The sequence below is a fragment of the Podarcis pityusensis genome, assembly GCF_964106645.2.
Source record: "Podarcis pityusensis genome assembly, chromosome: 5".
NCBI lineage: Eukaryota > Metazoa > Chordata > Lepidosauria > Squamata > Lacertidae > Podarcis > Podarcis pityusensis.
Window position 1 is genome coordinate 99,457,327 of NC_138032.1, and position 12,177 is coordinate 99,469,503.

A 12,177-nucleotide genomic window follows, 5' to 3' on the forward strand; every position below is an offset into this window, starting at 1 on the left:
ATAAAGACCACATACACAGAAAACTAAACTAAATTGTAATTCAGTTTTATGAATATTGCCACTTGCCTAGCCAACAGAGCAAACTTGGAGTTTGCAGAAGCACAAAAAATAATTTAGGCAAGAAAACCCTTAAAACAGTGGAGGGGACTGAAAATGTCCAGTGTCCACTGAATGCTGATTGATGATTAAGAGGGAAATAACCAGATGGGAGAGGGAACAAAACAGAATATAAGGGGGAAAATGATTGAGGAAAAGATGCAGAGATATTAAAAAGATCATCTTATTGTCTGATTATTTCCTGGTTCAAACTCAGAAACCATTTTTAAATGTCCCCTGGGACAGCAGTGAGAGCTGCCCACAAATATCAATTGCAAAAATCCAATATGCGAATGAATGGCCACTAGTGTACACCTCACCGCACTGCACATGTTAAAGCGTGTTCTCCTTCATGGAGAGCACGTGTTGCGGTGGGGGCCGCCAGGACACTCCAAAGTTGGGGGGCGGGCTAATTGATCGTTGGCCACTGATGCGATTGGGGCTTCCCTTGTTGTTGGGAAGAAGTTAATGTTGCCATTTATTGATTGACAGCCAGAAATAGTAAAACTCCTTGCACGAGGCTAGGGCTTCCTCTTTTCGCACGTGCATCAGATTGATCATAGCGAAGGGAGACGGTTGTATTTTTCTACTAATTACCCATTATCTTTGTGTCTTTGGCCTGCTTTAATTGCGTTAGCTCTATTTATTTCTTAATTTTGTCCTTTGATTAAGTTTCCTCTCTGTGTAATAATTATTAATTTTATTTTAATTTTCCCTCTCTCCTTCTAAAATTTTTACCCTTCATTCCCACCCCCTTAGTCTTTTAATTTTCCCCTATCCCCCCCCCCCACTGTAGCTTACCTTAACGTTCGGAGGCACTAGGCCTCCACGAAGTGCGCCCAGCCGCAGGGGCGCTCGCCTGGCCCGCGCAGGGGCGCAGCTGCCTAGGCCTGGTTTCTGGTTGGACGAAGGGCCTTTTGTCGGCAGCGCCTGGTGCCGCGCCGAAGCGGGGGGTGCCTCCGGCCCTGCTGGGCCTTCTTAGGCTTTCCCGAGCCCCCCCGCCCCCCCCCCCGATTTCCGAGGCCGGATTCGGCCTACTTTTGTCCTCGGCGGCTAATTTGCTGCCAGCTAGTGGCCAATAAAGGAAAAGGCACCTTCTGGTTAATTGGATGCTCCTTAATTAAGTAGCTTACTGTTTTATTTTGGTTCATTTTGTGATCGCCAGGTATCTGGGGTGCATTAACTTCTTTTCTCGTGTTGATATTTCTTTTTCTTGGTAGCCATCATGTCTCCGAAGAGAGTCCCAGCGCAGCCTGCCTTGACCGTTCCGCCTAAAAGGACCATTCGGGGACCTTCTCAGTCGCTTTCATCCCCCTCGACTGGTCAAGCCTCAGGGCGTCTGCAATCTTTGGTTTCGAGCCTGGCGGGTGATCCAGCTGCTTTGGCTCGCTTTGCTTCTGAAGTAGATAGCCTGATCCAACGCTGTAGCGCCGGGCCTAGCCAGCAACCAGCGGTGACCACTGCAGCTGCAGTTTCTTCACCTTCTGATTCCGCATCTAGCGATGAAAATGATCTGCCCATGTCTGGTGTTTTGTTTTCTGATTCTCAGTTTTCTCAGAATGCGGGCTCAGCCCCTGCATCTAGTCACACGCGGGAGGGCAGAACCCCTTCTCGGCGCACAACCGGGAGGGGGCGATGGGGAAAGGCCCCTTCTAGGTGTGGGGGGTCTTCTAGGCCAGGGTCAGCTTTGCAACCCTTACCTAGTACCTCCGTGGGTTCTGATCAGTCACCTGCCACCTCTTCTCAGTCTGTCCCAGGCGCTGCACTTCAGGGTCCAGCATCAGAGTCTTCTGAGGAGGACAGCCTACCTGTGCCAGCCAAGTCCTCTTCGGGCGGCACACGCCGCCGCAAGAAGTCTTCCGGAAAGCGTGCAAAGAGAAGGCAGAGGGACACCTCCTCTTCATCGACAGGTACATCTTCGCAGAGTTCAGAGTCTGAGTCAGAGGCCTCCTCAGAATTTTATTGGGGTCTCGGAGAATCGGCCTCTGGTTTCCCCAAATGGATTTGGGAGCGGAGGGCCAACTCCCATCGAGCAAAATATGGAGCCACTCAGGAATACTTAAATGGGGTGTTGTTACCTGATATTAAGAAGTTGACTAATTCGGCTAGGGATGTGATCCCAGGGTGTCACCTTTCAAAGAAGTTGAGAAGTAGGATATTGAATGGTCGCTATGTCGACATGTTCAAACTGAGCCCTCCACTAGACAGTTCGCAGGCCCAAGAGAAGTCAGTTCTATCCTCTAAGAAATGGGCTGCTGATTCTAAAGTGGATAGAACCTTCGAGCGCTGGTTGGATTGTTTCCAGGTTTTTGCCGGGATCATTTCAGCATGTTATCCCAAGAGAGCGGTTCATTTAATTGTCTACCAGTCTATCGTACGTAAGGCATTCGAAATGGCTGGTCAGAATGCTGCCTTTGATTATGATGAGAATTTCAGAAGAAGGGCAGCAAAAATTCCCACGGCCCGATGGGATCGGAGGGATTTGGATGTATGGACCACTTATGTGGCCCCTCAGTTTGAAAAGAAGACCCCTGAACCTCAAAAGCCAAAAACAGGAGGTTTTAAAAAGCGCTTGTATTGCTGGGATTACAGTAAAGGCTCTTGCCAGCGACAACCATGTAGGTTTCCTCATGTCTGCGAAAAATGTGGTGGCAACCACTCCACTTGCTTTGGCGGCCGCCGGCCCTTTCGTGGGGGGAAGGGGGGGTCACAAGCTGCAAAAGCGGCCCCCCCTCAAGCAGCAGCTGGCGCTTCTAAGTGAGGCGGATATGGTTTTAGCTTATACGCCGGTACGGCTTCATTGGTTGCAGTTTTACCCTAACCGTGAGGCAGCTGCTTATTTACAGGAGGGCTTTTCTTCTGGTTTTAGGATTCCGGTAGCTACGGTCCCCGTAGCACGGAATCCGGTTAATCAGCAGTCAGTTAGAGAAAGGCATGAAGTGGCACGTAAAAAGATTGAGAAAGAAATTGCCTTACGTCGTATGGCAGGCCCCTTCCTGGCTCTTCCTTTCGCTAATCTGCATCTCTCCCCCTTGGGAATTGTTCCGAAGAAAGCCCCCGGGGAATTTCGCCTTATTCATAACTTATCACGCCCAGGGGTTTGTCAGTAAATGACGCTATCCCCCCGGAGCTTTGTTCGGTAAAATACGCTACTCTTGATCATGCGATCAAGATGATCAGAAAATTTGGGACAGGTGCCCTGCTGGCAAAATGCGACACTGAGTCTGCTTTTCATTTGTTGCCAATTAATCCTCAGGATTTCTGGCTTTTAGGGTTCCAGTTTGAAGGGGCATTTTATTTTGACAAAGCCATGCCCATGGGCTGCTCAATTTCATGCGCAGCTTTCAAGTGCTTTAGTACTTTTCTCGACTGGGCCTTGCGTTTTAAAACCGGCCTGGATGGGGTGACCCATTTTTTGGATGACTTTTTACTGGCCTCGGCGAGAGACACAGGTGACTGCCTGGCCCTGCTTCAGGCTTTCGCATCTCTTACGGAAGAGCTGGGTGTCCCATTGGCATCGGATAAAACCAAGGGACCTTCCACTCAATTGACTTATTTAGGTATCCAATTGGATACAGTTGCATCTACATCTCGCTTACCTGAGGACAAATTGGTTAATTTGCGAAGGATAATAGAGGAGTTGCTCCTATTACGTAAGGTGACATTGCGTCAGTTGCAGTCCTTATTAGGCCACCTTAATTTTGCATGCAGGGTGGTGGCTCCCGGTCGCCCATTCTGTGCGCGCCTGGCCAGGCTTACGGCCGGCTTGCGTGCCCCTCATCATCGGGTGCGGCTGTCACCTGGTGTAAAGGCGGATTTGCAGTTATGGCTTGAATTCTTGAATGAATTCAATGGGGTGTCATTATGGCAGGACACTTTGAACCTCCATAATGACTTCCAAGTGCATTCTGATGCAGCAGGCTCTCTGGGTTTTGGGCTATACTGGAAAGGTCGTTGGTGCGCATTGCCCTGGCCGCCATCGTGGCGAGGGGAGCCTATTATGCGGGACTTAACTTTTCTTGAGTTCTTTCCCATTGCAGTGGCAGTGCACCTGTGGGTCAAGGAATTCAAGGACCATCGAGTCTGTTTCTGGTCCGATAACCAGGCCGTTGTGAACGTGTTGGCAAAACAGTCGTCCCGTTCAGCCAGGGTATCGGCCCTTCTCAGGGCTTTTGTTTTGCATTGCCTGTGCTTTAACATTGTGTTTTCAGCTCGATTCATCCCTGGTGTTTCTAACGAAATCGCTGATGCTCTGTCCCGTTTTCAGATGGAGCGGTTCAGGTCCCTTGCTCCAGAGGCGAATCTGCTGCCAGAAAATTTCCAGGATCATCTCTGGAACCTTGGCAGCAATTAGTCTTACAGGGAGTAGCCGCGTCCATTTCACCTTCCACTCTGCGCTCATATAATCGAGCTTGGACTGACTTTTAAAAATTTTGTCGTCAGTCTTTGTCTATGGAGATTGTGTCATCTCCTTCTACTTCACAGGTGCTGCAGTATTTGGTGCACCTTTTCCAATTGGGTCGAGCGGCCAGGACGCTCAGGATCCAAGCAGCGGCCATCTCCTTTTTCTGTAAAGCCTTCTTTAATAAGGATCCTTGCACCAAATTTGTTGTGTGCAGGGCTCTGGAAGGTTGGGGGAGGCTTGGAACTCGACCCCCTTTGGTAAGAAAGCCTATAACTTTTGATTTGCTTACCAGCATGCGCTCGAAGTTGAGGAGCGTCTGCTGGTCCAGATATGAAGCGCGGCTTTTTTCAGCCGCCTTTTCTTTGGCCTTTTTTGGTGCCCTGAGGGTAGGTGAGGTGGTATTGGAGGTCATCCGGGGCAGAGAGTCTAGGGGTTTGCTTTTGCAGGACGTAACTCTATCCCCTTCGGAGGTGGTCCTATCTATCCGGAATTCAAAGACAGACCAGTTAGGCAGGGGTGCTACTGTTAGGCTCCCCGCCACTGGGGGTAAAGGTCCTTGCCCGGTTAAGGATACCTCCAAATATTTGAACCTTAGGCCTCAGGGGGAGGGTCCCTTCTTTATTCACGAGAATGGTGCCCCATTGGCCAGGCATCAATTTGCCAAGGTGATGCGCAAAGTGATTGCAGCTTGCGGTTTGACGGCAGCAGATTATGCCCCTCATTCTTTCCGCATTGGTGCTGCCACTTCGGCAGCTCATTGGGGGTTGTCTGTAGAAAGAATTAAGAACATGGGTCGTTGGAAGTCTAATGCGTTTCGCAGCTATGTGCATAGCCGTCGTTGATTGCTTGTACTTACATTTGCTTGTCTTTCTTAGGTGTGGCGGCTGTTCGCATGGTGGTGGGCCACAGCATTGTCCACTGGGCCAGCATCAGAGCGAGGGAGTCTGGACTTGGACCCAGTCTTGGCCTGCCTCATCACATGCAGGTGTCCTGGCTGACCAGACGTGGAATGCTGTGGGCCGAATTGCTTCCCCTTGTTCAGAAGCACGTGAGGTTGGAAGGGCCCCCTTCAGCTATCGTGCTCCAGTTGGGGGAAAACGATCTGCCCGCCACAGACTGTTGTTCTTTACGCTTTACAATTCAAAGGGACTTAGTTGAATTGGCAAAGTTTTTACCGGGTGTGAAAGTTTTTTGGTCCCAGTTGCTGCAGAGGCGCACCTGGCGTGGCAGTCGCTGTCCAGCTGCCACTGAAGGAGCCAGAAAGTGCATTAATAAGGTGGCAATGAAAACAGTCATTGCTCATGGTGGTTCCGTGATTGCGCACCCCAAAGGGACGATGGTGTGCATCTTTCCCCGTTGGGAAATGACACATGGTTAAATTCTGTTGTGTTGGGTTTGAAGGTGGGGTTGCAGTTGTGAGTGGTTGGCGGCGAGCTTGAGTGCTCGGTGGCGGTTAGGCATTGGTTTATGGTTTGGTTGGTTGAGGGGCATGGATTGGCTGTGCCTGCCCCTCTAATGCTGCTGCTGCAAGGGATTCCGTTAAAGGAATTGGGAGCTAACTATTGCTTGTCCACTCTGTCAAGGGGGCTCGGGCCATAGCAATGAGCTCCTGGTTGCATTTGGGGTGAGGGCAGGTTCCCTGCTCCGCGTAACCCCCAAGTGTATTCCCCCATTCTGACTTTCGCATCGTGCGGAATGTCAGTCTGTCCCCCATGGTGGGGGCAGATAGTCGCAACCAATGCCTACGCAACCACTCACAAATTTGTATTTTAATAAAGTTGTGGCCAAAATTATGCCAAAAATCTTAAACAAAACTTCTGTGTGATGTGTGAGTTATTGGGGTGGACCTGGGGACCTCAACACGCAAAGAAAAGATGCAGAGATATTAAAAAGATCATCTTATTGTCTGATTATTTCCTGGTTCAAACTCAGAAACCAATTTTAAATGTCCCCTGGAACAGCAGTGAGAGCTGCCCACAAATATCAATTGCAAAAATCCAATATGCGAATGAATGGCCACTGGTGTGCACCTCACCGCACTGCACATGTTAACTAGGCACTGAATAAAGTGTCCCTATTTCCAAGGATGCCCCTGGTTTAGAAAAGCCATCCTGGTTTCTGATTTCATCCCAGAATGTCCCACTTTTCCTTATGATGTCCCTATTTTCATTGGAGAAACGCTGGAGGGTATGGGTCTAAACCACAGAGCCTAGGGCCTGCCAATCAGAAGGTCGGCGGTTTGAATCCCCACGACAGGGTGAGCTCCCGTTGCTTGGTCCCTGCTCCTGCCAACCTAGCAGTTCGAAAGCACATCAAAGTGCAAGTTGATAAATCGGTACCACTCCGGCGGGAAGGTAAACGACGTTTCCATGCGCTGCTCTGGTTTGCCAGAAGCGACTTAGTCATGCTGGCCACATGACCCAGAAGCTGTCTGTGGACAAACGCCGGCTCCCTCGGCCTGTAGAGCAAGATGAGCGCGTAACCCAAGTTGTCCACGGCTGGACCTAAGAGTCAGGGGTCCCTTTACCTTTATGGAGTTATCCAACCCCTGAGCTGTCTGAAAGTAATCCTGTATTGGGGAGGGGTTTTTTAAATGTTTAATGTTTTATTATGTTTTTTATATACCGCATGTTGGAAGCTGCCCTGAGTGGGGTCTAAACAGTAAAATTCTTATTGTGGAATGGGACACCTCTATTTTCATTGGAGAAATGTTGGAGGGTATGGGGAAGAGAATGGAATGGTTTGAAGTGGCTGAAATCCTGAACCAAAGATGCATACTGCAGCATTCTATTACGTGGCCCCATTCCTATATGTGCTTATGTGTGTGGCTGCATGTGCATGTGCTTATTAGGGGTTGTGGTTCTGCCCCGGTCAACCCCCCCACACCCCTCAGTGACTCCCCCTCATAGGTACCAAATGAAAGGGAGCTGAAATGCCCTGAAAGGAGGATGGACTTGGACCTCTTAGGGAAGGGGAAAAGGGCACTTTGATATACTTGCTGGTTGGCTCCCTCTCATTTGCATGACCAAATAGAGGTATTGCTTGGATTAGACATGACACCAGGTTTTGGATAATCAATTAGGCAATCACATCCTATTGCTTGAGACTGACACACCTCCATAGGTGCTTTCCCTGTTTACTGTAATTATGCTCTCAAAGTGAAGCCCAATCACTTATGTAGTTCTGGCTCATGCACAGAGTTCCAGCTAAAGTAAGCTACTCAATAACCAGAATAACCAGGCCTAACCTTATTCTTGTCTACATTAGTGAATAATCACATGCTGCTATGTTGTAAATAAGCTTCAAGTTCCTTTTAGAGGTTAAACAAAAAGCCACTGGGTCAGTTGTGCATCTGCTTTTCTGTTTCAATTTAATACTTCACAAAACAAGCAACCAGCAGGTCACTTACAACTATAATAGTGTAACCTGCACGTCTTCCTAACTGCAAGTTTATATACATATGTGAATGATAAAACGTTTGGAGATAAGTTCCAACCTAAAAATAGGTTTAAGATTTAAGCAGTTTAAGATAACTCCTTCCTAACGGATGAAAACTGAGTGAAGGTCTAACATGATAAAGCTGAGAGGAACACACTAATTCACTTGCTAAATGTTTTCAGCATCACTAACCAAGATGGGTGTTTCATTAAGCATATACATAGGTACCTCGGGTTAAGTACTTAATTCGTTCCGGAGGTCCGTACTTAACCTGAAACTGTTCTTAACCTGAAGCACCACTTTAGCTAATGGGGCCTCCCGCCGCGGCTCCAGAGCACAATTTTCGTTCTCATCCTGAAGCAAAGTTCTTAACTCGAGGTACTGTTTCTGGGTTAGCAGAGTCTGTAACCTGAAGCGTATGTAACCTGAAGTGTCTGTAACCCGAGGTACCACTGTAAGTCCCCAAGTTCAAACCTCAACTGTGCTTAAAACATTTCTTCCTATGACATTAAGCTCTCTGGGGAAAGTGTGGGAAGAGGGATACCGGCTGGGGCAGCGGAGAGCGCTGATGTATTTCAGTTCTGGTTTAATTCTATTTCTTTTTGTGTTTATTCTGACACTCGATAGAATTTATATATTTATTTATTTTAAAAAAAACTTCTTACTCTTTCCAGCAGATCCACACCATACTTTTAAAGCACATTCAACATGCATTTAAAGCAGATGGCTTCCTCCAGAGAATCTTCTTAACTGTAGTTTATTAAGGGTGCTGGGAACTGTAGTTCTCTGAGGCTGAAACTACACCATGTTAGCCCTGCCATCCTGTAGGGTGAAGTGACCCATGTAAGGAGGCACGGGAAGGGGGGGCAGGAGATGGAGGCAGGAATTGCTGTATGAATGGGGCAGCAAGACTTTTTGAAACAAGGATGTGTTGGTATCAGTTGGGCTTCATTTTAGCCAGCAACATATTTTAGACTGGCCCTGGCCTTTTATCTTTTGGGTGCCCATCTGGTTTCCAAAATAAGCCTAACTCACCTCTGAAGGTTGTTGTGACGAGGACAATGGTGGGATTGACACTGCCCTGGATTCCTTCGGAAATTGGCGGGATAAAATTGTAATAAACAAAACGTGTCTTGTAAGTTTACAAGTAGGTTATAAGGATAATAGCATTTCTCTGCTTGCATTCCGGATGGTGGAGGGAACGAGAGGGCTGTTTGGTACAATCTCTCTGAACTTTTACTCAGCCTTTCTTAAATAAAAATAATAATAATAAATGCAGCTCCCATAGCTTAAGAACTATTTCTAAAATGAAATGTTTTCTTTTACATGCTTAATCCCATGATGATTCAATGCACACTATGTCTTTCTTGAGTTGTCTGCCCTGCACACTTTTCTGCTTTCCAGTTTTGGCACAGATTGTCATGTTACACGTTAGAGAAGACTCACTTTAGTTTTAAAATGGACATGAACAGAATATTATGGAACTTTTTCCCATTGGAGATGTGCACGTCCTGTACACTATGAATTTTTAAACAGGTTTTAAAAACTCATGTTCTTCAAACTTCCTTTTCCTAAAGGCTTTTTTACAGAGCTATGTTACAAAATATAATTAAGTTTAGTTGTTTGATTAGTCGTGTAATTGTTTTAGCTGGCCTTTGTTAAGTGGCAATGCTGCTTTGTTAATTTGGATTATTTTAGATAGTTGTATTTATTGTGTTTTCATGATAAATGATCCGATTTGGATGTGCTATCCCCCCATATTTGGTATATATCTAGTTTTATAAATGAAAAATTAAAAGTGGACTAAAAACAAATTGTGGGTCCAATCTACATGCAGTATACGCCAGAAAATTCTGTTGGCACCTCAGCTCAGATTAAACCCCAACCACAGGAGCCAGAGGTTTTTCCTCAGCTGAAGGTGCCTGGCAACACCCAAGTATAAGGGTCCTTTTCTTCCTCTGCCCTCCATTTTCCTTCTGTTTGCCATCAGGGCTGGTGTCCCCATGAGGGGGACTGAGGCCCAATCGGGGGCAGCACAATCCCCCGGCAGGGTGGCTCTCCTCGGGGAGAGAGAGGAGCCGGTCCTCCACCGCCAGAGGGGAGAGGAGCAGCAGCAGCAGCAGCTTCCAGAAAGTTCTCCAGCAAGGCTTCGGCAGCAGGCGGGGCAGACGCCTTCCCATTTCACCTCAGGAGGTGAAACAGGACCGCCCCCCCCCTTTGCAATGAACACACAAGCATCCTGTTTCTCAAATTGTTCCCAGCAACCTGAAACAAAACGTTAGCGTGTGGCGTGCTCCCCTTCAGGATACCACATGCCATTTTGTCTCCCCTCCAGCCTTACGCTTCTACACTCTCTGACGTACAGCAGTCTTCCGTCTCCCCGGAGCTTCAGGTCTCCTCAGGCTGCTCTGGGTTCCTGTCCCCTTTTATCTCTCTAAATAAACTTCTCTAAAATTCTGAAAACCTTAGGATTGCCCCAAGGCAATACCTCCTTCTTGTATGTGGCTGAACTGAAATTAGGAAATATGATAATGGTAATGATTGACATATTCATTGAGCCTTCTTAAAGATTCTTCCACCACCCCCCTCTCTATGTTGTGGATGTTATGTACTGAAGTTCTCACCCTAGGCCAGCAGGGGGATACTGTAGATTGTTTTCACTCAGGTCCACATATGCAAATAAGGGATCGAAAGTGACGTTCAGTGATTGGATAGTTACAGAAAATGGTAACTGTTGCATTCTAGTGGAGCTCTATATAAGCAGGCTGGCTGAACCCTTCAGTTCAGTTCTGTTCTGGCCTGTGAATAAACAAAAGCTGTTTGAAGAATCACTGTGTCGTCTGATATGTTCACCCACAACTTAACAGTGGAGGGTGGGGGCAATGAATGAAACTAGTCCTCCCGTCAGAGTGGGAATATCCCCTCACTCCCCCACCCTTCTTCAGCAGAGTTTCTTTTCTTTCAGCAAAATAAGCAGCTCATGTGTATGTCAAACAAAGCTTTAATAAAGAAAACTGTAACACAATTACATGCTGTCTGAGAGAAACTAAAAGCACCTCATGAGGCAAAAAGGACAGTTGGCCTCTCGGACTGAACTGAACTGGACCCCCAAAGGGAGGGGCTGATTCCACAGCACAGCGCAAAATCCTTGCCCACCAGAGGACAGACATGCTACTATTCAAGTTAGGCCCCAGTGTTTTTCTTACACTGTAGACTCAATTGCCATGAATATTCTGCAAGCTGACATATTCCTGTCAAGCAGTTATTTTTAAATTTCATTTTGTTTTCATCCACAAACTTGTGTGCTTCTAAATCATCTCATGAATATGTAGCAGCACCAGCCATACTTTGGGGATGACCCCATTTCACTTCCAAATTGATAGGCACTAAACTACCTGAATTCACTATGAGGAGACATAATTATTTCAGTAACTAATAGTCCATAAATCTGTTTCCATGGCTCTATTCCCCCAAAGCCTTGAAAATCATCCCAGCTCAGACTACTTGCTGCACCACTGTTAATTTAAATGACACTGTTTTATATATGAACAAGCCTGCAGTCGCCACTTCCTATAAACACATTAAATGTTTTACGTTCAAGCCACAGTGGGAGAAGAAGATTATGCTTCATAGTCTTAAATACTTTTATTTTCCTGGATGAATTTCAAGTTTCACCTTTTAAGAGCAATAATATTTGGAGTTACATTTAAGTCAGGCATGCAAAAATCTTTCAGCTGTCAAATCTAAGTCTCCCAGGAATATCGTTCAGAAATGCTTCAGTTTAAATGCCAAAAAGGAAGGTCAATCTGTTTGCTCTCACCACTAGTATTTCATTTTTCAAATGCTTTTTTAGTGAAACAACTAAGTCCTGGCTCCAAATAGGCTTAGCCATGACTATGCACATATTTAAATCTACAGAAATGAAATCTGTTTAAGCTTTAGACACGATTATACACTATAAGTATAGACCTTGAAAGGAGGTCTTGTCCTTTTAACTCAGGAAGCTCCCATAAAGGCTCACTAACAGTCTTATTTTATTTACAAAATCTAAAATGAAGGGGTGGGGAGGACAAAGAAGAGCAAACGTGTTAACAGGAGTCTCTGTTATGTCAAAATAAATAGTTTATCCTAATATTAAATCATCTACTTGGGCTTGTTGTTTTCTCTTCGTTTTTGCAATCTTCTCTCATCTCCCAGCCCCCTTGATTAAACCCCCCCCCAGCAAAGTTGAACCCAGG

General features: G+C 46.6%; 1 protein-coding gene across 7 annotated transcripts in view; it reads right to left on the reverse strand.

Moving 5' to 3' along the window:
* LOC308477160 (potassium voltage-gated channel subfamily KQT member 1-like) overlaps nucleotides 1–12,177 on the reverse strand; it is a 357,143-nt gene that overhangs the window by 320,467 nt on the left and 24,499 nt on the right. Inside the window, exon 1 of one of the 7 annotated variants that reach the window (XM_081005507.1) lies at nucleotides 8,975–9,771. The exons of the other annotated variants lie outside the window; for them this stretch is intronic. Coding sequence (XP_080861633.1) covers nucleotides 8,975–9,123 — 149 coding nt within the window. The 5' untranslated portion in view covers nucleotides 9,124–9,771. Of the gene's footprint in view, nucleotides 1–8,974; nucleotides 9,772–12,177 lie in introns of those variants that run through there. 7 annotated transcript variants of the gene reach the window in all.